Genomic DNA, 27027 nt, shown 5'->3' with positions numbered 1-27027 from the left:
CCAGAAATGCGTAGCGTAATACATAGACGGCCTTCGGAGGCGATGGACAGTGCACCTTACCCCTCTGCGCGGCGATCATTCCAGCGGAATGCCGATGACACTTTTAGCTATGTGGACCATACAGATGGGACACAAATTACGCAATCCAAGCTATAGTCGACTGCCTGCATCACAAGCCTACCGACGCGCTTATGATATCTGGGCGGAATCTGGGCTGCAGACTCATCGAATCAGGCGTCTGTACGCCTACAATATGCCTCTTTGTTCTGCTGTGCTCGGTGCAACCCCAGTGCAACTGGAACGGTCCCGCGAGCGCAGCCTGTGCACGGTAGTCTGCGGGCGCGGCAGATGCGACGCAATAGTTCCTCACAGCGAGTTCTGCGAGGTGGCCTGCCCAGCACGCATGGCAGCGCCACACAGACGTGAAGATGAGAGCTCCCACCCGGAAGCGCAGGAACCGCAAGTCTCACGCACACCGGAGCCGTGCTAGGTGGCCGCCCGGAGCCTGGATATGGGTCCCAGCGCTGGCTGATCTGAAGGACGTGCCGACGTTCATACGTACACGTTTCCCCCGCCGTATGGCGCAACACCCTGGGAGGCGAGCTCCTGCGAACGTAGTAGTCACTAGCGCTTACTTATTGAACTTTCAGGGATCTCCGGGTTTCTCCGCAGTACGAAACACGCGCGGCGTCGGTTGCCTAATTGATGCGAGTTGATGGGCGTTCCACCTTCCGCTGCTCAATAACAGCAGCAAGAGCAACGCGAGGATGCTAAAACGGCGCTGCTCGCGCCGCTGCTGACCCCTCAACATCGCGCTAAACATTCCACGCCGCGAAATAAAAATATGTCGTTTCGGGCGCCGCGATTCCGCCGTTCTCGCATGCGACAGTGACGAGCACCGTCGCGCCCAACCCACGCAGCATGGGCGAGCACATCTGACCGGATGCCGCACCGCTCGGTGACCCCGGGACCGGATAGGACGGCCCTATCGCCCACGCCGTACGAGCCCACGAGGCGCTATCGCTGCTCGGAACCAGAAGCGTCGCAGATGTCCTGTCAGCAGGCGCCCTCTGTCCCGGCTGGCCGAGGCTCCAAAATCCGAGGCCCAGCTGTTGCTATCTGCATTTCATTCCGCGAACCGCCGGCGAAACGTACGCGCGGCCGTGGTCGGTGGTGGTTGCGTCGTCCGTGGTCCAAACCGCACGTCCATCAGAGCGTAGTTTATTTAGTAGTGCCAACATCCCTCGTACGGAAAAGAAGTTTCAGTAACTGGTAAAACAACGTGCGAAAGCCGGCAGAGCGTGCACTGGTGATACCGACAAATGCCTAAAGGGGAAGAGGTGCTGCCTGGCGACCGCCCGGTAAAACCCAGATAAAAGCTTCCGGCGCCGCCACGAGGAAGGGACCACCGGTGGCCTGCTCCGCTCGGCCGCACACCGGGTCAGAAGTCCCCGCAGCGCCGATCAGCGCCGCGCTGAACCTAACACGGAGACGCGCGCGGAACAGAAGAGCGAGGGGCGTCTCCGGACGCGGCGAGACCGGCTCGCGTCAGGGCGGTCTTCAGTCGTCATCTTCGTCGCCCTCGTCCGACTCGGCCTCCTCCAGCCAGGTCAGCCACTGGTTCACCTGGAGGCGGGGCGGAGAGATCAGCGTCAGCAACCGTCGACGTTGGCAGCAGCGAGACGCGCGCAGGCCGACGGACGGGGTCCAGACGTGTGATAAGTGTCAGCTGTTGCCTGCCCGACAACAGACTGCGAATCCCATGGAACATCCCATGAATGAGTCGTACAACGCCTTTAACGAGACATGAGGGTCTAACATACACCTTGGGGATCGACTGGACACCAATAAATCGAACGACGATCACACAAAACCCACCGAGATCTGAATAGCGACGCTCCCTGAACCCCCTCCCTCCACCCCCGTCGTGGCAGCAGCCGGCGCCTTCTGCCGCGGCTATCGGGGCCCTATGCCGCCGGGTCGGGCGCTCCGCCTCCGTAACCACGTCACGGTCGCCGCCCGTCCGCACCCGGTGCGTCCCAAGCCGCCCCGCACCGCACCTGGAACAGCGCCTTGCCCTTGCCGGGATACTCGTCGTTGACGTCCTCCTTCCAGCGCAGGAACGCCTCCTCCTCGACGATCTCCAGGTCGTAGAGCAGGTTGAACCAGCGCAGCAGCATGCCCTTGGGGAACTGGTGCTGGTAGCAGTACACCTGTGGACAGGAAGCGCAGCACCGCGCTCAAGATGTGTGTCCAGACCGCTGCCGATCTCACCCAGCAGCGACGCTCCACCGCCCGTCCAGACCGGACTCACGTATAGGACATGACAGCAGCGCACCCAAACAAGTCAACTGGCAGACCCTGGGCGCCCGACTAACATACCACCGGCCACTAGGTCGCGTACTATCCCTCTCCACAACGTTCTCGCCCGCACAGCGCCGTCCCTGCCAGACACACGCGGGTGCCGCACCTGCAGGGCATAGGTGGCCGTGACTTGCAGCTGCACGTGCTCGTGCGTGAAGGCCTGCAGCACCTGGCGGAAGCGCTGCAGCAGCTCGCGCTCGCGCTCCTGCAGCGCCTTGTCCGGCATCTGGGTGCGGTCCACGTCGGCGGCCAGCGTCGTTTGCTGCACGCACGGACAGATGCATACACCGATCAGCACAGGGCAGGGCAATGCACGTCAGTCGGACGCTGCATCGACGACCGCGGGCAGCGTTCAGAAATCACTTGGTGATCGGACCGTGTGCTGTGGTTTTGTCGAGGCCTCGCTTATTTCGACTCACATTCTGAAATAAGGCATCATTCGCATCTCATCCCATAATCCCGGTATCTGATCCCGCAATCCCGTCCCATGATAAACGCATTAACTCACAGCTGGTGACAATGGTAGCACCTAAATATGAGACCAGGCGCGCGGCGGATCACCGAAACGTCACCACATAGTGCCCCCGTCGAACTCACCTCGGTGATAAAGCGGATGACGCTGCTGAAGAGGGCGCCGACGAAGTCGCGTTCCTGGTGGAGCGCGGCCGGCACGTTAGCGCGGATCCACTTGTAGAAGGCGGCCTCGGATGGGTCGGCGGCCAGCTGGCGCACCAGCTGCGCCGGTAGCGGCAGCAGCGGGCACAGGAAGGCCAGCTGCCGCTCGTCCAGCACCTCGGCCAGACGCTCCTTGGTGCGCTCGGCGGCGGGCAGCTGCGTCAGCAGGCTCGTCTGTCGGCGGCGACCAACGATAACGTCAGAGATGACGCAAGGCCGACGGTGACGGCAGAGCGACGCTCCCAGACGGCGGCCGCAGCGTCCCGCCGAGATGGACGATTGATTATTGGGATTTTCGGGCGCGCCAACTGCTGAGGTCATGCCGCGCCCATGGCAACAACTTTGCCTAATGAGTGGGGTGTACATATAATCTTGGGCCAAATGTCCTTGAAAAATGAGAACACCTGTTTTGAATGTAGCCAACAGTGTCACCCATCCGCGGCGCTGCGGCGCCAGGGCACGGCAGATCAGACAGAGGGCCCTACCAATCACGGTATTACCAGCAGACACAAGACGCTGACTCGTACAAGGGAGAAATTGACAGGTCCAACGCCGCCATCGGACACAGCTGCAGCAAGCGCGTGCATCGACACCCGACGTCCTACCGTGGGCAGGAGTCGCCGAGCGGCCGCGCGCCGGCTGTGGACGCCGCGCGGTCTCACCTTGGTCTTGGTGCAAAGCGCCATCAGCTGTTGGTTGTCCATCTGCTCGCTGAGCCGCTGCAGCACGATGAAGAAGAGCGGGAAGTGGGCGCCGCCCTCGCACTGGGCCGCCACGTCGCCCAGCTCCAGCAGATCAGCCCGCACCGCCGCCGCCAGACCGCCTGCCGACAGCCAGACACGGATGCAGGCGGCGCCACCACAGGGTCATTCAGGACGGCACGAGACAGGGCCGATCCCAGCATGTGGCCAGCCCCGGCGGGACCGGCGCTGAACGGGACTGTTTACGGGACTGAGCACGGTGTAATGTAACTGACACGGCATCATTCGGCAGAAAGATCAGCAGTGAACACCAACACCTTTCCACACGAAACCAGACGCAAAAACCACGCTGCCATTAGCATCGCACTGGCTCGAGTTGCCACTTCTGGCAACATCTCAGGCATCACCACGACCGGCCAGCTGGCATTTGGTCCGCAATAGCCAGGACACCGTATCAGCCTCACAGCGGGCTGTACAGCAGCCCGAGGGCGGCCGTGGCGCGAGGGCTGACCTGCCGCCTGTTCCTTGACGTCCAGGTCGTCTTCCAGTCCGTCGATGAACTGATGGAACGCGTCAGCCGAGTGGTGAGGCGGCAGCGTGTCAGCCTTGTGGACGGCCGTCAGCAGCTCCACCAGCTGCACCCGCTCCTCCTCTGCCGGCCGGCCGACGGTACGTCAGCGCGGCTACCACACGCAGACAGGGGCAAAGACCACACCGCGACCGACACACACCAGCTGACAGCACTCATAACTTGGGCACAGCCCGGCCCCACCGCGGCCGCCGCTATGAACGGGCACTGGCCGGATCCGCGGACACGTCCCAGCTCCCCTGTCGGACCAGGCCCAACGGCGGAGCTTCGGACCCCTTGCCTGCCGCCCCCCCCCCCCCCCCCCCCACACACTTACCTGAACGCTGCATGCCGCGCGCCAACATCTGCTGCACCACGTGGCTGGTCAGGCTGTCGGGCACCTTGCAGTCGCGCCAGGCGGTGGCGGCCGCGTCCAGCGCGCCACCGGCCCACAGCTCGTGCAGCAGGGCCAGTGCCGAGCCCACCACCTCCTCCCGGCCGGCGGCGCGAGCCTTGGCGCGCGGCTTGTCGTGGGACGCCTACGGCCAACACCGGGTCACGGTCAGCTGAGCGTGCGAGCTGGGAGTGGCGAGCCGGAACACACGGCTCGAGCCAATGCGAGCTTACTGCCAAACGGCCATAGGCTGACCGGCACCATCGCAACACCGCCACAGACGCGTCATTCCGCGACTCCGCGCAGATCGCTGGGCTAGCTTTATCTCTGATTACCTCCCTCTATCCTGATTACCTCCCTTCATTCCCTTGTTACAAGCCCATCACTGCCTCCCAAAATCACGTGCCATCCCACCCGAAGTTAGCGACGTCACCCTCCTGTAGCCATCATCGTTCCCCTCAGCCAGCGCCCAAGGAGCGGGCCTCACGCACCTTGATGATGGGCGGCGCCTCGTTCTTGGTCATGGAGATGGGCCGCGTGCCGACAGACAGGTTCTTGGGCACCATGGAGGGCGCCTGGGGCTTCAGCACCATCGAGTTGGCGGCCGGTCGCAGCGACAGGTCCTCCGGCCCAGACGGGTTTACGATCATCCGCTTGAACCGCGGTGGCAGGTCTTTAGCGCCACCTGCAGCCGGACGTGCTACGGTCAGCCGACGACGCAAGGTCATGGGCGCAGTCAAGGCAGCATGCCAGCTGTTTGTCGAACTGTGGTATCGGCTATAGGGCTACCAACTGGTGTTGACTGTGCCACATTTCGTGCTGGGCTGGTGCAATACTCAGACCTCAATGGACCACTTATGGTTGAATAGTCACAAGTCAGGCTGAACAATGCCAATGCCAACACTACAGTAATTTCAACATTCACACCGCCCCCGTAACGTGACTGGCAGCAGACCCTGCACCGCGCCCATCAGTACCAGATTGATCATTACGGTTTCATGGCGCTATGACTGCTGTAGTGCTGCAGGGCCCATCAACAGTACCAGATGGCACCTAATTACACGCGAGCTGCCGGAAGGCAACCATCGGGTCGGAGGACGAGCGTCTGACTCAAGACACGTCATTTTGCCAGACGACAGCACATTCAGCCATCGACGCGCCACTCTGCAGTTCGACCCAGGTGGAGGGATGGATATATATATATATATATATATATATCTAATCTAATCTAATCTAATCTATCTATATCTAATCTATATCTATATCTAATCTATATATATATATATATATATATATATATATAATGTTTATCCTAGCCCTCCTTCCATTCCCTTACTACATGTCCAGTTGACTCGCAAAATCGCCTGCCATTCCACCCAGACAGTTGCTGGTTGGCGGGCACTGCCGCTTCCACGGCTCCCGGGCTGGCTCACCATTCCCGAATCCCTGCGGCTGCGCGCCGTGCTTGCCGCCGTAGCCGGCCTGCTGCGGGGGGAACCGTCCGCCGCCGGCGCCGCCCCGGCCGGGCAGCATGGCGTGCGCCGGCTGGCGGCCGTTGGAGCGGCCGTCCAGCCCAATGACGCCCGGCCCGGTGCCCAGCGTGCTGAAGCCCACCGGCAGGCTGCCAAACACGTCCTCCATGCCGCGCTGACGGCCGCCGCCCGGCGCCATCATGGGCAGCGCCGGGAACGAGCGCGACGGCGGCGCCGCCCGGCCGGGCGGCAGCACGCCGGCGGCGCGCGCCTCCTGCCGGATCGAGCTGATGGTACGCGGCCCGTCCGGCCGGTTCACGGCGCGCACCTGTCGGTCAGAGGGGTGCCGGGTCAGTGTCACACCTGGGACGCCGGTCACGTCCGTCTCACGCGCACACTGGCGCTTCGACGAACAGATGGACGACAGCTGAACATCAGACATAACAAACAAACAAAGATGGATCACAGCGCCGTCGCCTTTCAGCGCCAGCATCTGCAGTTCTGACGCCCGGAACCACTGCTCCGGCGCTCTCACCTGCCAGTTGTGGGCTCTGAGCTCGGCGGTGTTCTGCAGCATGAACCGTATGCGGTTGGGCAGTTCGGGCTGCTCAGCCAGCTGGTCCATGCGCCGGAAGTACTGGTCCATGAGCGGGCGGGCCCGCTCCGTGTCCAGGCGAGCGCCGCAGGTGCGCATTATCTGACAGGCGCATTCCACGTCCTCCGAGAGGTCGCGCAGCTGCTGGTGCCGCTTCTTGGCCAGCAGCTGCTGGATGCACGAGTGCAGCACGGCCTCGTGCAGCATGCCCATCTTGCCGAGCTCGCAGATGAAGCGGATGTTGCCCAGCATCTTCTGCTTGGCCAGCTGGCGCTGCTCCTCATCGCTGGCGGATAGCGGTCCATCGCGGTCGTCGAACACCTGCAGCGGCCGGGGCGGGCGTCAGGCGGGCACGGCTGGCCCACACGACTGGGCGACGAATGCCCGACACCGGATCCCAAACGTGACCAGCGAGCAGTGCACAACGATTCAGACCCGTAAAGATCAAAATGCACACACTTAAAAGGCAGGTGGACACCCAACAGACGAGCCAATAACTCTGATTTGACATCCCACGCGAGCAGTTTTACACTCAAACTTCGCAAGTGGGCCATCTTCAGCCCACTCTCGACAAAAGTGGGCCGCACATGGCACGGACCTGCGTGTGGTCAGGAGTGCCGCACGGGTCTCTCACCTGGTTGGCGTGGCTGCGGTTGTCAAACTCGTCCTTACACTTGTTGAGCAGCAGCCGAACAAAGGTGCACGGCGCATCCGGAGGGTCGAAGTTGGGAGCACTCTCAGACAGACGCTTGCATAGCTGCGCGTACAGGAAGCTGTACTTGGGCTCATCAAGTGCCTTGTCGAAGATCTGCGCCACATCATCACCAAGGGTCAATAACACGCCACTCATACAGTATGGTACACACAGTGGGACATTGACCTGATACAAGTGCACAACCGTACACATATAAATCAACGACAAAATTGCCCTCCCCAACCAAGCAACTGGTCAGTGACCATGGTCCATTGACGCCAGCGGACGTGTATGGTAACGCGGCAAATGCATACAAGCCGCGCATGACCCCGGAGCGCTAAATGGCGTCCTAATTTTTTAGGAGATATTTTTTCAAATATCTCTTTGAAAAAACGGCTGTGAAGATTAGCAATACTGCACATTTTATGTTCTGCTCCAGGTTCGGCTTGAAGTCGCGTTTTTTTATCATGTCCGTGGCTTTGGCTACGGCATTGGCTTTATGCCCTTTTTATCGGTGTCTTCAGCTTCGAATTCGTGCCTCTTCAGTTAGCTTGGTGGTTGACTTCGGTTTCGAACCCCATATAAGTTGTCTTTAGCTTTGACATCGTCACTTTTTCAAGGCACTTATGAGGAGCCTCCACAAAATCACATCTGTCCTGTTATCCCCATACATCATACATTTTAAGCCCTGCCCTGATGGAAGGAGGGGGTCGACGCCAACCCCCTTGGAATTTTCTGGGGTAACTCTCTGGCACGCCGCGCAATCACGCCCAATTTTTGAGTAACGTGTGGGGCATCCATTGCGGGTACTTTGACACCCAAAACGTATCCCTAGCATTCCCGGTTTGAGAGCAGCTGCGGTTTTTGAGGGACACTGCAGTGATGAAGGGCCGGCGCGGGTGGCGGGCGGCCGGCGACGGTTCTGCGGGCCGCTCACCGCGAGCCGACATTGCTACATTAACAGAGCTGTACATCATAAATAAAAACCAATACAACACTAACGGCTTCATCTTCTTAGATTCAAACTCCAAAGCCATTGATTTCAGTTTCAGATTTCACCTTCATGTCAATGCCTTAGCTCTGAAGAATTCGTTAGTAAACCAATGGGCTATACACCAACTCAAAGCTTTCTCAACCCCACCTTTCCACTATGAATGCTGGCCACTCAGTTCAGTTTGTCCTATCACATGTGTCAGCTCCTCTCCATTGAACAGGTAAGCACATGACATATACTTACCTCTTTAAAAGTCACAACAATGCAACACATGATATCATCAAAATGGCAGCACACTTCTAGAGTACACATGGAAACCATACAATTTTTGCACATGGAACTTACCAGCAAGATGACACCTTTGAGGATCAGGCTTGAGTCGAGCCCAATGCGAAGGATGGCATCTGTTAATTTGTCAAACTTCTCGGGAGTGAGTTTGTTGAGGATGCCGCGAACCTGTGGAGCATCATGTGTCATGACATGGTGACAGAACTGCAATCAGCCATTATTACAATGCCCCTGGCCAAGCATGACATGTGAAATCCTGAGAGGGCTCCTTTCTGTCTGCAGGCAGCGCATAACAGTGCTAACACCACTGAAATTTCTACCAAAATATACAAATGGGATCTACAAATTTGAGTGGCTACCTTGCTACTATTTTCTCACCCTGACATGGTAAAACAAATTTTAGTTAGCCTCTTCAAAAAAACATTGGATTGCCAAAACCCCAAACATCACTAAATGCCACACATAGGTACAGACAACCTGCATAAGACAGGTAAAGTTAACCAAAAATATAAAACCAGACATATGTAATGCTAACTGCATGACTCTGAGCCATTATTGCCAGTGACATAGCCTGCACCCATCCCTCACATAACCATGTGTTGCTCTCAGTGCAGCACAAGAAGCCACGACTGACATGGCTCATATGCCAGGGCAGTCTTATCAATAACTGGGCAGATTGTGAAAACACAAACAAAATAAACAAAGATTTTACAATCCACAGGATCATCACAGGCATGCCTACAACATTCTGCAAAGCTGGCTTACCTTCCGGAAAATAGGATCGTGGTCTTGGGGAAATGCATCTCGTTTAAGCACAGAAGGTGGCACCCATCGGTTAAAAGGGTTGTTTGAGGAACTGGAATTGTCCCTGAAAAAGAACAGCAGTGTTAATTTGGATCAGCACACACCGGTTCTAAGCTGCAACATAATATCCTGCAGCATATCACAAAATTAGGTCTTAATCTCATTCATCTAGCTCTGTAAACAAAATAGGCATCTCACTGCACTGATGGTTCCACACAAAACAATACAAGCTGACACAATCTTGACAAAGCCAGACACTATGTGCCTATCTCTCTTTCTACACTGAACCATCTCATTTCAAGCCCACTTTGGGTACAAGTAAGATGCCACATCACCTAACAAAGTACTTCAAAGATACATACCTCCCTCCCGAACCACGAGAAGCACTCCCGACTTCCCTGTCCAGTTCCGTTGTGGGTGGAATCTTGTTGCTGTATGAAACTTTAGGCTTAAAATTTAATATGGTTGATGGAGGGCCTGTAAAAAGAATACCACCCATTATACTTTCAATAACAAAAAGTGATGCACAGTCATAACAAAGAGCAGGCAAGATTGATGCAGACAGCTCAAGTTTGCAAGTTATTTTCATACCTTATACACAATATAAAAATACCTATGTACTATTGGCATATTTCCATACCTTATACACAACATAACAATATCTATGCACTATTTGTATACAATGAACAGCATATCTCATGAAATGAAGCATGAAATAGCAAAGCACTGGTATCATGAAGTGTGATAATGTGCATGTGATGTGAGGTCAATATACCAATACACTTACAATCAGGAAAGCACCAAGCACATAAAGGCTATCAACATGCACTTAACTGTGAATAAAATGTGTGGAATTACACAGTCCTTTGACACCAATCCAAGCATGACATTTGATTGGCTGCATGCCCGCACAGCTGTCATTTTCCAAAGAATGATTAATGGTTGAAGGCTCAATTTGTAAATTCTTGCACACAACAGTGACATTTACAGAACAAGTACACAGAAAATTCAACTTTATCTGCTATTATATCTCCTTAATCAGCTTTTTAAAACAGCATGCTTGTTGAAACTTTATTCTGATCTCACTAGCTCTCTTGTAGCTTAAATGCTCATAGCCATGGGGAAAACAAGTCTTAGTGTCATAACAGATTCTGTCAAGCTGGAGCAGTAGGGAAGAATACAAAGAAAGGGAGAACAGCATGGTTTGGTTATAAAAGGTATAACACATCACTTTCAAATCCAAGAACATCTCTGAGAGAAAAATGGTTGTTGGCAGACATTATGAAATACAACAAGAATGTTTTCTAATCCTCCCAGCAACCTAGCCCTAAAAACCAACCCATTCCAAAAGGAACAAGCTGTATTGTCATTTGGAACAAAGAGGGAAAATTTCCAATGTGGAATCATGACAACCTTGGTGCAGATAAATAGAGACTGCTTGTGTGTTACTGAGCAATGTGGTAGGGTGGCAAGTATAAACTTTGATCGAGATTTAAGGATGCAGTAACACTGATCATTGTGCTGGTGCTAAATATGTATGCATGCAAGATATCAGTTACTTCATTATTTATACAAGTTTGGTTTTAATTCATCTAGACCATCAATGATATGCCACCTTAATATATCATAACTCATGGCAAATGAGTATAGAAAATATATCCTCTAAGCTGTCCCAACTTGCTGGATAGCCTGTGCTATGTTGAACCCTTTCTATCAGCAGAAGTAATTGGGGCTTTCAGACATTTGAACTGCATGACCATATGGAACCCTCAAAGTCAAACCAAAAGATTCAAAACTTTCCCCTACCTCCAGCCATACTGACAGGTCAGTCACCAGGCATGAGAGGTACCACATATAAAATTGGCCTAGTGCATGGGAAGGTGCCTATTGGGATCTTCCTCTGGTCTTTGCAGCATGGGCTACCTTGCTTGAAACATTCCTTTGGCTGCCCTGTCCCCCAGAAGACATAAGGACAGTAGAAAACTAAATAATAGCATAGAACATCATTCATGGTCCAGAATGCTGTGAACCTATTTAATCCTCCAATAGAAAAACATCATAGTCAAAGACAAGCCTAAAAAAACTACCTATGGCTCTCAACAGCTCAACACCATTTAACAACAAATTCTGACAAAAAGAACATACACCCAAGGAAAGTAAAAATATCAAAACCCTGAAGGTCTGCAGACATGAAAAATCTCCTATGGAACAACAAACCAGAAGTATTCTATTTGAATATCCATGATCCAAAATTAAACTGAAAAGATCTGAAGCATAAACCATCACATAACCCCATAAAATGCATGCTGAGCCCATGGAATACGAATTAGTGCGTACCAAGGGCGTCACCACACATTCACACCTGTGTCCTACTTTGGTCTAAGATGCCAAAACAAATGACACTTACCAGCGACCAACAGTGGTTCTCGGCAGCTACAAACTCAAAGTGCTCTACTTCCACCCAGAAGTGGATTGGGGACGCAAATGACTAAGCAGATCCAGTTCTTTGTTCCGTTACCCAGAACAAGGAGCGGCAAACGAGGAACGCCACAAAGACGAACAAATCTAAACAGGTCAGCATTTCTGTCTCGATTTCCACATCCACAAGCCCAACACAACGCACACTTCAATCTAGCTACATCAAGTCATCCACAACTCCGGTATTTTACCTTAATTGGTTCACGTAATTTTCGTCGCAGTCGGGCGGTGGTCTTGCGTTCCGAGTCGCGTAGCGTCCGCGTAGATTCCTCTAGAATATTTTTGTTCTTCCGGGAAGAAGGGTTTCATACTGAATTTATCCACAAGGATGTTGTGGTCATAAATAACTAATTTATATTTCAAGTTCGGGTACATAGTTATCAGGGAGATTAACAGACTGTTTCTTCAAATCACAGTGTGCAACTTTAAGTTGCTTCATGAATACCTTCCACCTAAAAACGTCACATAGTAGGAATCTCCATTAACCTAGTTGTAGTTTAGAAGCAATGATTTTTGACTGCGATCTGCAATGCCCATTGCAGGACAATCGCAACTATTGTAAAGCAACTGCGCATTGTTATAACAGCGCTGCGTATTGTTATGGTTGATGCATTCATTCCCGAATCACAGCAACATCAGTGAATGCACGACATTGCTGATATTGTTCAAAACATAGAGAAAAAAATATATAAATGTACTGCCCTTTTTGCTAATTTTGGCCGGCTATATCAAGGTTTAGAGGACCAAAATTCATCTTGATTAGAATGGTCATCAAATAAATAAACTTACTGAATGAAGCAAAGTTTTTACATTAAAGAACCGCGCGGTTTTCTTGTTATACTTTTCATCTGCCTTACCTGCAAAATAGAAGCCATATTTGTTATCGTTTTGCAGCACATTAGAGAACGGAAGACGAGGAACTACGCGGAGAAGCGCTGGGGCCAGGGGTCGGGCTGCATGCGGGGTCCTGGAGAGTATTAATGGTTATGGTATCATTGACGTAGGGAAAAAAACTGGAGACAAGCTGCAAGTATTTTGCTTTTTGCCCACACTGTCATTTTAAGTTATTTCGATCTGTCAGAATAGGACGAGCAAAGGCGCTTTCATTTTCCATTTTAGTTTAATGTTCGGTATTCCGTCTGGGCACGTTGAACTCATGGAGAATAGACCGTGGTGAAGGTGCTGGGAAGCTGGGCTTTGATTAAAGCTTTGCTCCAAGAATTCAAGCTGGATAAGCTTCCTGACTACCTCAGAGATACAGTTGATTGGTTTATGGGGTAAGGCGTTGCATGATTTAGGTCTTAGATGCCCATTGGGTTTCTTGGCCAAAACAATCTGAATGTGACATGTTGAAATATTGATTTTATCATGTATTGAAGCCCTAGTTTGACTTGTATTAAAATGTGACTCATGCTTTGTATATTTATGAAAACCTCAATCCTGAAATGTTGTATTTTAAAGTAATGCAGTCATTTTAAGAGCATGTTAGTGGTATACCACCTACTGCATTTCAACTGCATGTCACCTCTGTCACTCCTGGTGTGAATGTGCAATATGCAATATGTTTGCACTGCATAAAGCCATTACCACCAAAGCTGGATAACTATAGCTACAGTGCAGCATTGCTTGTGATGAAATCGCTATTCTTAAGCTCATTGTAAATGCAAAGAAAAATAATTGATTTTGTTGTTTGCAGGGTATTATATATCTTCATGGATTTTAACTAGCCCTCATTCTGACCTGACCAAGCAGAAGCAGAGCTTAACTCATCTGACCTAGACCTAGCATGGTCCGACCTAATCTAGTTTATCTGAACCTTCATGGCCTTTGTAACATAACATAATCTATATGATATCTCAGCATGCATGGTATTCCTGCTTTGTCATGCATAGTGAATGCCAGCAATGAAGATATAGTTGATTACACTGAATCAGCATGGCTCATTCCTTGTACTTATGCATATTATTGGTGCTGTATATATATATATATATATATATATATATATATATATATATATATATATATACACAAAATTTATTATTCCAGTGTGCCAGTAACACACTGAGACAAAATCATATGGGTAAGAGAGAAATGCAATAGAATGTCAGTTCTATGATAGATTTGAAGAGCTTAGAAAGCTAGGTATTTATTTGCATATACATTGTATATTGGAAAGGGCCAAAGCAGTCATCCAAAACAATGGAGCGGCTCGCAAGTGAGTGACATAGTTCATGTGCAGGTCATTCTTAAGAGGGTGCCAAATCAAAATGCAGAGAAATCAAGAAGAAGCTTTTCAGAATATATAGGCTTATTACAAAGTTTTGTCTTTATGCTTAATGTAAATATTGGATTATCCAGGCATGGTCAGACTTAAAGTATCTATGTTAGTTGCACTCTTCCCTGGGCCTGTATGACTTTCTTAATATAAAATAAATTTTGCAGTCAAACCTTGTGTCATGCCTCTTCAGGTGATCTTACACATTGCTGCATTGCATAGCTTAGTTTTGCCATGTGTACTTGTAAACTTGTAGTTGTTTGATATTGTAAGACCTGAATATGAAGTTATGTGATGCTTCCATGTACAACATACCAACTGTCAGGCCTTGCCCAATATTAGGTTATCATCAAGGTAGTTTAGAGTCCATTTAATAGCAGCATTTGAAAGGTATGTGTCATGCTTTATGTGACATTGTGACTGCTGGCAGTGGACATTTTTACATTGATTCAGTTGGAATTGTTTTACCAGTTTGATGATGTCACTTGTGTCTATCAGTATGATAGGTAAGCAGTAGTTAACTGATACTGGAAATCAGATCTCCATCATGTCTTGTTCTGCTTTTGGTGCTTGCTTGAAGCCCATGATGTGTGTGGAAGTGTGAGGAAACAAGATGCTTTAAGATACCTGTTTTTGCTAGTCATGGAAATGTTCTTGGAAGAAAACATTTAATTTTACTAAGTTGTATTTGATTTGATTATATATTGGAAAGTGGAACATTGGGATTATATCTGATAGATATAATACTTAATTCAAACTGGACCACAAGCCAGCAGTGTGCATATAGGCCACTGTCTATATGGCTTAACAGGTAATGTGTATAAATGTGGGGGTGCAATGTATACTGAACAGTGATGATTATGCTCACAAACTTCACTGAACAGTTAGGGATGCTTCACCAGTGCACTGTTGTTCTTTTGCATGGTGCACCTGAAACTTGGTTTAAGTGTGAGGAATGTGAAACAGAACATATCTGACAAAGTGTGACTGCAATGCTGATGCATTAAAATGCCAAATTATGCTTGGGTCCATTCTTTTCTATTGACAGCTTACTATGTTAAAGAAGAGGGCTATTTTGGCACAAATGTCTGATTTTTTTTGTAAACCAGTCTTATTTTCAGTTTATGTCAGTACAGTCATGTACATTGCATTATGCATGCTGTGAAACAATAATGAAGGGAAACCATCCTAGAACTTTGAAGAATCTGAATCTGCACCATGCCCTGAAAGACAACTCTGGGATTATATTAAGTTATTTGTTGAAATGCATGCTGTAAAGCATCTGATTGACCATTGCCAACTGTTCTGATCTCAACTATGCCATTTCCATAGCACAATGTCTGCTAGGTAATATGGGAGCAGGAACAAAGCCAGTGGTAGGGGAGGAGAGGGGGATAGTTTTCCAAAAAGGTGAATTGCTGTAGCTTCTCCATGCCAAATACTGTCCACTAATCAACTCTGAGATGGTACTTGTCTCTGACTTGGGCTGTTGAATAGCTGAAAGTGATGACCCTAATGGACAGCTGGGGATCTGACCACAGTGTGCCAGATGTCTGGGCTCATATTCTAGAAATGATAATGATGTGAATCATCAAAAGGGGCTGATTGTCAACTGACCAACATAGAGCCAAGCTGAGTTAGAGGCTGTCACATCACATGTTTGCATGGTATGCCCAAATCCTTTGGTGCAATGCACATGTGTACTTTGGTACAATCTGACAGGGGATCAAAGCAAAAATGGTCTGTTGAATGGCAACTGGGCCATGTGGGTGGTGGTGTCAAGGTCATAGTAAGCTGTGCTTGACAGAGCCCATGATTCCAAAGCCACAACTGCCACACACTTGATACCTTGCTGCAAATAAGCAGATCTAGTACAGGAGACCAAATTTATACATACAAACGCAAATTTTGTGATGTCCTTGCATTTATCATTCCTTAGAGTTTTTGGGAAGGCATGAAATAGCTAGTTTTGGGAACAATTTACCTACATAAACCCTGTCCACATTGTTGGGAAGGTCTTCATGTCTCCAGTTCCTTGTGTGGGCCAGGAAACTGACCCAAACCCTCCATAATGAGACTGGGTGCACTGTGATGCCGGGTGACCTGACTTGACCCCACCTGACCTCGCCCGGCAGCAAGGCGCGCCGGAAGGACCGCGAGAGCTCGGCGCCCTCGCAGGAGGAGCACAAGCTGTACCTGGAGGAGGCGGTGCTAGAACGGAAACACAGCGACACCGACCTCCGCCAGCTGGTCGACCTGCCGCCCGGGCTTGGCTACAACGAGTGGCTAGCCTCTCACAGTGAGTGTCGCACGCTCGGTGGGGTGCGGGTAGCCGGGCTGGTCTAGTGAGCGCCCAGTGTGGCGCCATTGCGCTGAACACATTGTATCGCCCGTTTCCGTCCCGTGTCCCCCGCTCAGCCAGCGCGTCTTAGTCATCAGCGGACTGCAGGCCCCAGCCGTGAGGGCCCTCCGTCCGTGTCGGTGGGTCAGGTCAGGTCAGGCGTGTGGTCGGCGGTAAGCGGAGCTGATGAGGCGGCCGCGAGCCGTCCGGGCCCCGCTGGCCCCCGCAGACCCCCGCAGACCCCCGGCGACCCCCGGCGACCCCCGGCGACCCCCGGCGACCCCCGGCGACCCCCGGCCTCCCCGAGCCCGCGCAGACCCCCGGCCCTTCCGAGCCCCCACGCGAGCCCCACAGACCCGCCACAGACCGCTACATGCCGCCGCAGACCGTCGCAGACCCCCGCAGAGCCTCGGCCCTCCCTAGCCCCCACAGACCCCTAGGTACAGTTAGGTTGGGTTAGGTTAGACCTCAGTGACACGCTCTCCGACAGGTTACTACTTGGGGGCTGGAGCTTGAAGGTAGTGTCCCACTTTTGTTATATATTAAAAGAAGACTCAAATGAAACCTCAGGACCAGTTAGTCCAAGCACTGGGCAGTGCCACTGCTGCACCATCAGGGCATAGTGGAGATATAGACTTAAATTGTTTTCGAGTCCAAATTGCGCTTTCAATGCTATGTAACAACACTACGCTTCCCCCCTGCAGTCGCGATAGCCGTCGTCATGACAACGGCAGAATCTGCAAGGGGGGGGGGGGCGGCTGTCGACTGGTACTGAATGACGTCAGTACAAACGAACGTCTGTGATTGGCACAGCGGGCGGCAAAGGCCAGTTACCGAGAAGCGCATTGGTTGAAGTTTGAGCCTTTGCGTCACTTTAGACCATGTGATACTCCGTTTCCTAAAGCCAAAGCGCACTTCGAAAAGAGACGCTGGTAAACGCAATGGGGAATAAATCGAAGCCATAGCATAACGTTTCGTTGAATTCGCGAGGTAATAACTTTATGCTTGAATATCTTTTTCTCTAAACGGAGTTTTTCAAACGTCCGCAGCCTTAATTACACGAACATTTGTACAAATGAGTGTGTTTGCGGAACACACCCGCGGGAAAAAGTAAGGAAAATTAAATGTATTACTTTCATAGTGGTGAGTAGGAAATCCAGTAAGGTTTCTCCCACAGGGGTGACTGCTTCAAATACAAAGTCTGAGCCTTTCAGAAGCATTTCGAGAAACCTGGTATTACTGATCAAATCGGACGCGTCTGATCTAGCATAAAGTGGGGGATGCAAAGAGGTGGCATACTCCCCTTCAAGCAGGCTGGATGTAGCGTCATCACTCGTCGTATCTCATTGTAGTAGCTCTGATATGACCTAGGGAGGCCAAGGGGCTCTAAGCAAATCGAAATGAACATGGACGTGCAGGCATCATGAGGTGGATTCAGCGGGAATTCGAGCACTGCGCCCACTGAAGAGATTAACAGAGGACTGGACATGTACCTAACCTCTCCGATCATTGAAACGGCACGGGCGGGGCTGTTTCTTGGAGATGCCGTTAGGAAGCGTTGTCAAAAGGTGCTGCGAGATGAGTTATGCAGTCAGTGAGGTGAACCCAGTCCGTTTGTCAGGGCGTGTGCAGATAGCACTGAAACACAGTCTACCACAGAAGCAAACCTTACCGCGACGATGATAACAAGTAACAATGTTCAGAACGGCGAAGGTTTGGACGCCATGTGGCGACGCATCGAAGCAAACCTTACCGCGACGGTGATAACAAGTAACAATGTTCAGAACGGCGAAGGTTTGGACGCCATGTGGCGACGCATCGAACTGTAGCGAACGATCGACGGCGGACCGGGCTGCCCGGTGATTCGTCTGCCGGCAGACGGTGTCCGTCTAAAAGCCGCCCCGGGCCGGGCCGATGGCCCAGACACGGCCGGCCCGGGGCAGCCGCCCTCTGTCGTGTGACTGAGCTGGTGGCCCAGACACGGCCCGGCGGGCTGGACAGTCGGCCTGTCTCTGCCGTCCTCTGTCGTGTGACCTAGCGGGTGGCCCAGACACGGCCCGGCGGGCTGGACAGTCGGCCTGTCTCTGCCGTCCTCTGTCGTGTGACCGAGCGGGTGGCCCAGACACGGCCCGGCGGGCTGGACATTCGGCCTGTCTCTGCCGTCCTCTGTCGCGTGACCTAGCGGGTGGCCCAGACACGGCCCGGCGGGCTGGACAGTCGGCCTGTCTCTGTCGTCCTCTGTCGTGTGACTGGCCGGTACAGTCCTTCGCATTGATGTCGGCGTGTGGCCTGTGATTGGGTAGACTGTCCTGGCCGTGGTGCGCTTGTAACCATGCTTGTGCCGTCAATTGATCGGGGGTTGGTCCTTGTTTTAAATTTTGTTCGGCACTCGACGATATGAAAGTTCACAGCACCTGTGTAGATATGCGTACTGCGAGCGGTTGCAGAGGTGTTCCGTAAGCGGGGGCTGTTATCTGATATCGTTGTTACCATGCAACCCAACGCCGTACGTAACGGCAACGCTGCCTCTTTTTCTAACAGATCCATTGCCTGCGGCGCCGCGCTGCCGCTGTCGTCACGCTGTGGGCTGGCGAGGGGGGGGGGGGAAGAGGGGAGGGGGCGTAGCTGTGGCAACGTGCCGCACTCCATTCCGGGATGCGGCGTCGTACCCCAGAGCGTGGCACTGCCGCCCGGTGGTGTGGTGCGACCCGGTGTCGCGTGGCGACGGCTCGCGGAGGAGCGCCGCTGCCCCGCTGGTGATCGATACGGTGCCTCCGTCGACGGCTGATCCATCGGCAGAACACGTCCCTGGCCGGCCGCGCTCGCCGCTCACACCACCGGCGGGCCCTCGGCGCGGCGCAGGGCGCCGCTCCCAAACACCGCCGATGTTTGTTGCTCTCAGGTGGTTTGAAGTGAGGTCCCATGTTGGACTTTACGACTGAGTTTGTTTGTGGCCACCATCGTGGGGTTCGGGTTAATATGTTATAGTATCCGGGGATTTATGACAATTTTGCTGAAGCAGCCATCCGCTCCCTCGGGCCACGAAAGCTTTGATCCGTGTGTGCCGGGCTGACTCTGCCTGCTGACAGCCGACAGCCCGGCTGGGACGGCCAACAGTCTGTCGTCTCCGACTATCCGCGAGCGTAGGCACGCCGAGCACGCGCCTCCGCCGGCCCGGCGCCCCCAGGCTCTGTCGCGCGCGCGTCTGCCGCACGTCCCCCGATAATGCACGCTGTCATGAGCGGATCTGCCGGGTCGCGCCGGGCCGGATGTCGGTCGCCTTTTGTCGTCCTGGCGCTCGCTGGCATCATGTGATAGCAGCTGGGGAGACAGCAGCTTCAACCGGCTGGGTGCCCTCCTGGCTCCCTGTTCACACACCATGCCGTGTTTGGAGGGTGATCCGCTCATTATGCGACGCGAGTGACGCGGCGTTCAGTGTCTATATCGGGGTTCGGGGTGCGGTCGTGATCAAGTTACTGGAGCGTGCTATTGAAATGATCATGCTCTGAAATAATTGCGTGCCGAAGCAATTTGCATGCATGATTTGTATTATTGGCGTACGGTAATTCGAGGCACAGGCGTGTCTAGGACGATGTCGATCGTAGGGCGACGGCGTGCGTCTACTGGCGTGGGGCAATCCATACGAATGCGTCGGAGCTGCTGTCCAGAGTCACTGCTGGTCAAAGCACACTTGTCAGCGCGTGCTAATCGTACTTCACGCGTACAGGATAACACAAAAGTAGGTTAATCCCGAGGCGCATAATCACAACCGCCCCGCAGCCAACGGGCACTTAACAGGTGCGGCGAGACACTGCTGGGGCAGTGAGATTGACGTGGTCCACCGGCCCGGTATAAGTGGCCGGAGGTGGGTGTCCACTGGTCTCGTGCCAGCCTCGGTCCGCGGCTTGAAGAGGCGCAGCCCCGCCTGGTCGCCCCCTCAGCGTCATCTCGCCGATGACACACCGCTCGTGAGCCGCAGACTCGGGCCATCCGTCAGTCAGAACCCTGTACTGTGGTCCACCCATGATAATCTTAGAATGACCTTGCACCTTACAGCTAATCGATTTGTCCCGCTTTTGGATGGTCTCCACCCAGCCTCACTCATCCAGTGACTGTTTTACGTCATTGCCAGAGCGCGTTTGGCGTGTGTGCACAGGCGGTTATCACAACACGGCCGCGGGGCGATACGCGGTGTCGAAAGCGCGGCGCGATACGGCCGGCGCGGTGTCCGTTATCGAGGTGCCGTGTCTCTGCACCCCACGCTGCCGCACTTACGGTCGCGTGTGATAAATGACGTCGGCGTTACGACGCCGCCGTCTGCGCGGGCTGGCCAGGTCTGGTACGCGGTCGGTCCGCGTGGTACCGTGCGACCACCTCCCATGTGCCAGGGCGGTACCGTGTGACTGACCTTGCCGTGTACCGGTGCGGTACCGGCGCGTGACGGGCCGGCCGCGCCCCACCGCCGTCCCGTGGGACCGGTGCGGTACGTAGTGTGGTACCGTGCTACCTGCCACTCGTCGTCATCCTGCAACGCGGTCGCTTACGTCGTTACCCCCCTGCCCGTGGCCCGCCGCTGGCCCTGGCCGACACCGCGACCACTGTCGACTGTCGGCTGGGGCAGACAGCGCCATTGATCGTCGCAATCTCGTGCTGACACGGCCATGTGCCGGCGCCAGCGGCGCGGCGCTGTCGGGTCTGTCGGCGCCGCTGCCGCTCCGTGACGGCCCGGCTCATGCTCGCGCCTATCACTGGTGACTCACGCGTCCGCTCTGGGCTTTGACGGGCGGCTCATGGATGGCGGCGGGATGTGTGTCCGGTTTGCGGCGATGTTGCCGCGGCGGACGTCAGGCTGCGTCCGCGCCAGCCTGCCCAGCTGACGGCGTGCGCTCTGTTGCAGCGATCGACTTCTTCCAGCACATCAACCTGGTGTATGGCACGATATCCGAGTACTGCACCACGTCCTCGTGTCCGGACATGAACGGACCATGCCAGAGGTAACACTCCATCACGTCCGCTGACACGCGGGCTGTCATGCTGTCAACACTGTCTGGGAAACGGGCCATTCACGTGCACCGGCGCGCGGCCGGCGGCGCGGCGGACGTGCGCTGCCGCTCGCCTCGGGCGCTGTGAGGGAGTTGCGGTATTGTGTTTGGTGAATGCATGTCGCGTTCGTGTTGCACAAAAAGTCCCGCCAGCCAAGTGCGCTCTCCGCGGAGAGGGCGCCTCCGTCGGGGCGGCGTCCGACCGGGGCGTCGAGCCGGCGACCTTCCGACGGGGCTGACCTTTCGCCGGCGGCCGCCCCAGTGGCGCAGTGGGGCCGGGCCGCCGGCCGCTCGTCGCCCCACTGCACCGTGACATTTGCTGGGGTGGTGGGACCTTCGGCCGCCGCGGCCCTCCGCCGTGGGCGGTGACCTTGATCAGGGCCGGTCGGATGGACGTTTGTGTGGGATGTCGCAGCGCGCCCTGGGCGGGTTTGTTTAGAGACGGTCCTCTCTGGCCGGCCGGCAGTGTCGGACGTGCTTTTTTAGGAACGCTCTGCCCTAACTTCAGGCCGCATGACGTCACTGGTTTGGCAAGCGGGGCCAGAGCTGACTGATAACGATTTTGCTCCCAAGGCTCTCTCCGAGCGCGCCAGTGTAGGGCTGCGTGCATGGGATCGTTAGAAGCCGCCGAGGCATCGATTGTTTTCCGCTGCCGGCGGCCGGGCTGTTGGCTTGTGGACTGAACAGGCGCTGCTATTCTGGGTACCTCGCCGTTGCAGGCAATACTTCTGGGTCGACGAGAGGGGAAAGAAAACAAAGACGACAGCACCTCAGTACGTCGATTACGTGATGACGTACATCCAGAAGACGCTTAACGACGAGCCAGTATTTCCCAGTAAACCAGGTGAGGCTGGCGTATTGTGTGACGCGTGGAAGCCGTAGTCTCGAGCGTGGCGTCGCGCGCCGTGCGGGCTCCGCCGGCGCCGTGGCCGAGTCGTCCGCCGCGCGCTCTGAGTGCTGGCAGATGGCGGTCGTTCACGACGCCGCATGGACTGACTCGGGCGCGGGCGGGCACCAGTGCCGCTCAGGCGCGGGTCTCGGGATGCCTCCGACACCGGTCTGGGCTATTTTGTGGGTGTGGGTGTGTGCCTGTGCGGGTGCGGGTGCGGGTGCGGGTGCGGGTGCGGGTGCGGGTGCGGGTGCGGGTGCAGGTGCGGGTGCGGATGTGGGTGTGGATGTGGGTGTGCATGTGGAGACGAGTCCAGGGGTGCACGCTCTGAAGTCCGATCTCCACCTTGGACTCTTCGCTTGTCTGTCATTGGTGTGACAGTTTGTTTTTATTCGCTGAATTCGAAGTGTCGTGCCACCGCTCACTGTTATCGGCGCCATTACAGCGCGATACGTCTGTCTGATGTATCAAGGCGGTTCTTGTGCGACGGCCACTTACAATTGGAGCGCATTACGTGCTGTGGCGCTTTCCATTAAATACGCCACTTGTCTTCTGGTTTACGCCCATGCCCCCCGTGAGATGGGCCTGTAATATTCCAATGACACCAGACGGCTCGGGCATGGCCAGCGGTCGTTGTGTGGGCCTTGGTTTTCCCCCAAATGTTGCGCTCGCGTGCTGTGCAGACGCGGAGCGTGTCAATTTGACTGAGCGTGGGCGGCCGGTGCCAGGAGCGGGGCAGGCTGTGCCGATTGTGGACCACCGGCCGCCGCCGGCGTGTCCGTGACGGTGACCTGGTCACAGCGCCGGTCGTGTGTGTGTCTGTGTGTGTGTGTGGCCCCGGCCTGCCAGTCGTCACGCGCTGACCTCAGGCCCAGCCCGCCGCCTCTCTGTCTCGTGCGGCGCGGCGTCCGCCGGCCGTGACGGGCAGCAGGCCGCGCGCTAGCTACCCAGCTGCGAACCCCGCTTCATCATCACGTCGGCCGGGCGGCGGCGCATCCGGAAAACACAGCGTCGCCGGCGGCTGTGCGGCGGGCGGCGCTGGAGATGAAAACCTGCCGGTCTTGTCCAGTCTGAGTGGCCTAACTGACGGCCGTTTGTAAGGGGTCGTTGGGATTCCCATTGCCCTCTCGTAGCTAGTCGATGTTCGTTGCTGTTGTAACCGGTTGCCGCCGTTCGCAGTGAACGACTTTCCGACGGACTTTGAGGTGGTGGTGCGCCGCATCTTCCGGCTGTTGTTCCACGTGCTGGCCCACATCTACCACCACCACTTCCGCGAGGTGATGTTGCTGACGCTGCACGCCCACCTCAACTGCATCTTCGCCCACTTCACACTCTTCAACGAGCGCTTCAAGCTCATCGACGAGAAGGAGACCGAGGTGCTGCACGACCTGGTGGTGGCGCTGAAGCTGGCGCCGCGCGCGTCGGCCGCGTCGGCCGCGGCTGCGGCGCCGCTCGCCGCTGCCGCCGCCGCCGACGGCGACGAGAACAAGGAGAACATTGACGTGGCGAACGGTCGGGCGTCGGGGGGCGACAAGGCGGAGAGCATGGAGACGGACCAGCCGGAGCCGGACGGCCGGCCTGCGCCCGCCGAGCCCTGCCAATAGTGATACGCCCCGCTCTGCGCCGCGCCGCGCCGCACGCGTCTTACCCTCGCCTCGTCCGTGGCCGGAGGGGCCCGGCCCGCACGCGCTCCGGGCCGCCTGCTGTAGGCGCCGCGCGCCACCGACGCCACCGCCGGGATAATTTATTTTAACCATATTAGTTTCTTCTGCAAGCGCGTGACCTAGCTTGCATCTAGTCGGTCTGTTGTGATTGTTGGTACAAATGTAGCGACATTGTTTTGTGTGGCCGGTGGGGCCGGCGGCTCCGGCTCGGCCGGCCCCGCCGCGTCGCCGCGGGCCCACCCGAGTGTTGATTTCAGCCATGATTTTACTGTTGACTAGCCGCCCTAGCTGGGTAGCCGTATCCCTGTCCACGATTGCTGTGCAATATCCCGTCGCGCTCTGTCCCTGTCTGTCGTTTCGAGTCCGGGCGAGCGCTGAGCGGCGTCAGATTTTCGCTCCCTCCCTCCCGGTCTTCTCCGGCTCTTGCCGACCTCCCTCCTCCGCCCATCGGCGGGCGCACCAGCGGGCTGAAGCGCGCTCCTCTGGCGCTGTTTCTTGTCCTCCATATCACGTAGTATGGAGCGCCACGCTGACGCGGCGCCTTTCCGTCTCTCTTTCTCTCGTCGGGCCGCTCGCAGACGCCTGCACCCGTCAGCCGAGCGCCGGCCGGGTGGTGCCACCCGCCATCTGTAGCGCAGTCAGTGATCTCCAACTCTGGACAGTGGCTCGCCTTCTCGATCCAGCCGCCTAGCAAATCATGTGTGACGCGTAGCCCGTTGATCTTGTGGGCGCCAGTCGACTCCGGTGTACTGCTGTTGGCGAGCGCGGCTTCCGCTCTATTATGTGACGCGTGATGGGCCCGGCCCTGCGCGGCCGTGGCCTGCACGTGTGCGCCGTGCTGCTCCTGGACGCCGGTGGCGCGGTGCGCCCGGCGCCGGCCGCGCCCACCTGTCCCGTGCCGGCCCCGTTTGTGTTACGCCGCCCGAATCGGGCGAGACCGCGTCCCGACCGGCCGCCGCTGCGGCTGCCCCAGTCACAAGGGCGCGGCGCGGCTGTCCGTGCCCGCGTGCGCGCGCGCGCACGCTGGCACGTCGGCCGGTGTCGCGGCGCCGCCGCCGTCTGTTGGGGTGATCGCACCTAGTTACTGGATCCTGCGGGGGTATTTTTGTGAGCGTGCGCGGTGGGCGCCGTTGGATGGTCGGATCGAGGCCTGTCTGAGAGGTGCGTCGGCCGGCGGCCGGGGCCGGCCAGGTGCCCTGTCATGCCCGTCGCTGTGCCACCGCCGCCCGGCCGGCCGCCTCCGAGCGCTAATTCACCTGTAGAATGTGATAGACGGACTGACCTCAGGGTATATGGAGGTCATTCCGATAGACCAGAAACAAATAAATTATGTGCACCGTGGCGCCAGCGTTAGATTGGGCCGTCCGGTGCTGGGAGGAGGCTCACTAGCCTCAAACGGCTACAGGAGGGAATACCCCGTGCCACGACTCCAACGTGGATGCAGTCGCTTTGGCGCAAGAAGCTGGAATGCTACGGCGGAAATAACGGTAGGCCATTTTGAGACTCGTTTGCATGTTCTGTCAAAATGGCCAGCGCGGCGTATTTCGGTGAGCCTCATCTGACGTCGCAAGTCCAACAAACAGACGATGTGTGGCGCGTCGCGCAGCGGAAGGACAAATACGACTGGACTTGTGTGGTCAAATGTCCTCGAGGTTTTTGCCATGCTCGTCTTGCCACGCGCATGACACGGCCAATGACTAACGATAGACGACCGGCAGATCACGGCTGTCTTCCTCGCACTAGACGAATGCCCTCGTAAATGAAGCCTGGGCACACAGGAAGGGTTTGGGTGGCTTGCCTACGGTGCCGCCCACCGCGCCTGACCGCGGGCACGTCATCAGAACAGGCCTCGGCGTGTGACGTCACGGATTCACTGGACCGACTTGGCACGTGCCAAGAGCGGTAGTGTCGCTCCCTTGGTGGGGCGGTCATGGCAATGTCTTCAGGGACAGAGACTGGCCACTCTGGGGTGGGCCGCCTTCGGATTGTTGCGGCGATTAGATCCGGGCTATGAAGCTGACTTTACACTAGTGTGCTGCAAAATAGCGCTGTTGTTCATTTTGACTGATGACACTGAACGTGGGTGGGGCTAAGTTGTTGGCACCTATTTCTGCTTGGCTGGGATTGAGACAAGTTCGGTCTTCATTGGCCACTTCATGGCTATGTGGTGGAGAGGGGAGACAAGAAGTGGGCCGAGCATGGGCCATCGCGGGATCGCTTCCCATATGTCTTCCCCCCGCCATCCGTCGCGCCGGGTCTTCCCCAGTGCTTGTGCGGGGCCATCCCATGGTGGCTGTGGCCACGCTGCATAAATACAAGTCAGTTTTATATGATTCAATGGGACGTAACTGCCCACATAAACGACGTGTGCCAAAAACACGCATGCTAGTGGGATGCCCCGCCCCAGCACCATGTGATCTGTTTTTATATTTAGCTGCAGTCGGCATCTGACATAGTATAATGCTGCCGCACGCCGCTCCTTTGCGCTGATAGTTTCCGTTGTGACTTCATGCAGCGTGTACAACCTTGTCACGACGTGGCGCAGTGTCCGGATCGGTTCATGTCAGCTGGCTTTTTCGGATTCAAGTTTTCTGCCCTTCACCCCGTGACACCTATCAAACTGTTCATAGAGTAAACAATACAACGTGTTCGTTTCCTTGCCATGCATTCAGCTCGGTCGGTCTTAATGCTCATCAGATAAAATCTTTTTAACCTTCTACCACGATCGCAGTATCACCTTTGCGACTCATCTTGTCCTCATTACCTTATGATCAACATATTAATTTTCT

At 55.0% G+C, this 27027-nt stretch overlaps 2 protein-coding genes across 2 annotated transcripts; one reads left to right on the top strand and one right to left on the bottom strand.

Annotated features, from left to right (window-relative positions):
• Nucleotides 1–1205: 1205 nt before the first annotated feature.
• Nucleotides 1206–10048, bottom strand: LOC119110873 (eukaryotic translation initiation factor 4 gamma 2). Its single transcript, XM_037234747.1, has 14 exons — nt 9912–10048; nt 9511–9613; nt 8803–8913; nt 7404–7577; nt 6710–7090; nt 6136–6502; nt 5194–5387; nt 4646–4847; nt 4252–4392; nt 3702–3862; nt 2962–3213; nt 2471–2626; nt 2061–2213; nt 1206–1626 (listed from the first exon to the last, which is right to left on the bottom strand). The coding sequence occupies exons 1-14, from the start codon at nt 10046–10048 to the stop codon at nt 1561–1563; spliced, it is 2598 nt and encodes an 865-aa protein (XP_037090642.1). The 3' UTR covers nt 1206–1560.
• A 2866-nt stretch (nt 10049–12914) lies between these two features.
• Nucleotides 12915–24432, top strand: LOC119110879 (MOB kinase activator-like 2). Its single transcript, XM_037234756.1, has 5 exons — nt 12915–13304; nt 16438–16601; nt 21541–21637; nt 22405–22529; nt 23754–24432. Exons 1-5 carry the CDS (start codon nt 13300–13302, stop codon nt 24176–24178), a joined length of 816 nt encoding a protein of 271 aa, XP_037090651.1. The 5' UTR covers nt 12915–13299; the 3' UTR covers nt 24179–24432.
• The last annotated feature ends 2595 nt before the right edge of the window (nt 24433–27027 follow it).

The sequence above is a fragment of the Pollicipes pollicipes genome, unplaced genomic scaffold, assembly GCF_011947565.3.
Source record: "Pollicipes pollicipes isolate AB1234 unplaced genomic scaffold, Ppol_2.1 Scaffold_7243;HRSCAF=8683_pilon_pilon_pilon, whole genome shotgun sequence".
Classification (NCBI taxonomy): Eukaryota; Metazoa; Arthropoda; class Thecostraca; order Pollicipedomorpha; family Pollicipedidae; genus Pollicipes; species Pollicipes pollicipes.
The sequence above is the reverse complement of the archived record's forward strand: the minus strand, read 5'-3'. Positions and strand labels throughout refer to the sequence as shown.

What these genes read in the sequence shown, in the direction of transcription:
- LOC119110879 (XM_037234756.1), top strand. An exon ending in ATGAACGGACCATGCCAGAG is followed by an intron (nt 21,638 to 22,404) that starts GTAACACTCCAT and finishes TCGCCGTTGCAG; the next exon opens with GCAATACTTCTGGGTCGACG. An exon ending in AGTATTTCCCAGTAAACCAG is followed by an intron (nt 22,530 to 23,753) that starts GTGAGGCTGGCG and finishes CGCCGTTCGCAG; the next exon opens with TGAACGACTTTCCGACGGAC.
- LOC119110873 (XM_037234747.1), bottom strand. Translation starts at nt 10,048, where the DNA reads ATGGGTGGTATTCTTTTTACAGGCCCTCCATCAACCATATTAAATTTT. An exon ending in ACGATCCTATTTTCCGGAAG is followed by an intron (nt 8,914 to 9,510) that starts GTAAGCCAGCTT and finishes GATGCTCCACAG; the next exon opens with GTTCGCGGCATCCTCAACAA. An exon ending in AGGGCAAGGCGCTGTTCCAG is followed by an intron (nt 1,627 to 2,060) that starts GTGCGGTGCGGG and finishes CCCCGCCTCCAG; the next exon opens with GTGAACCAGTGGCTGACCTG.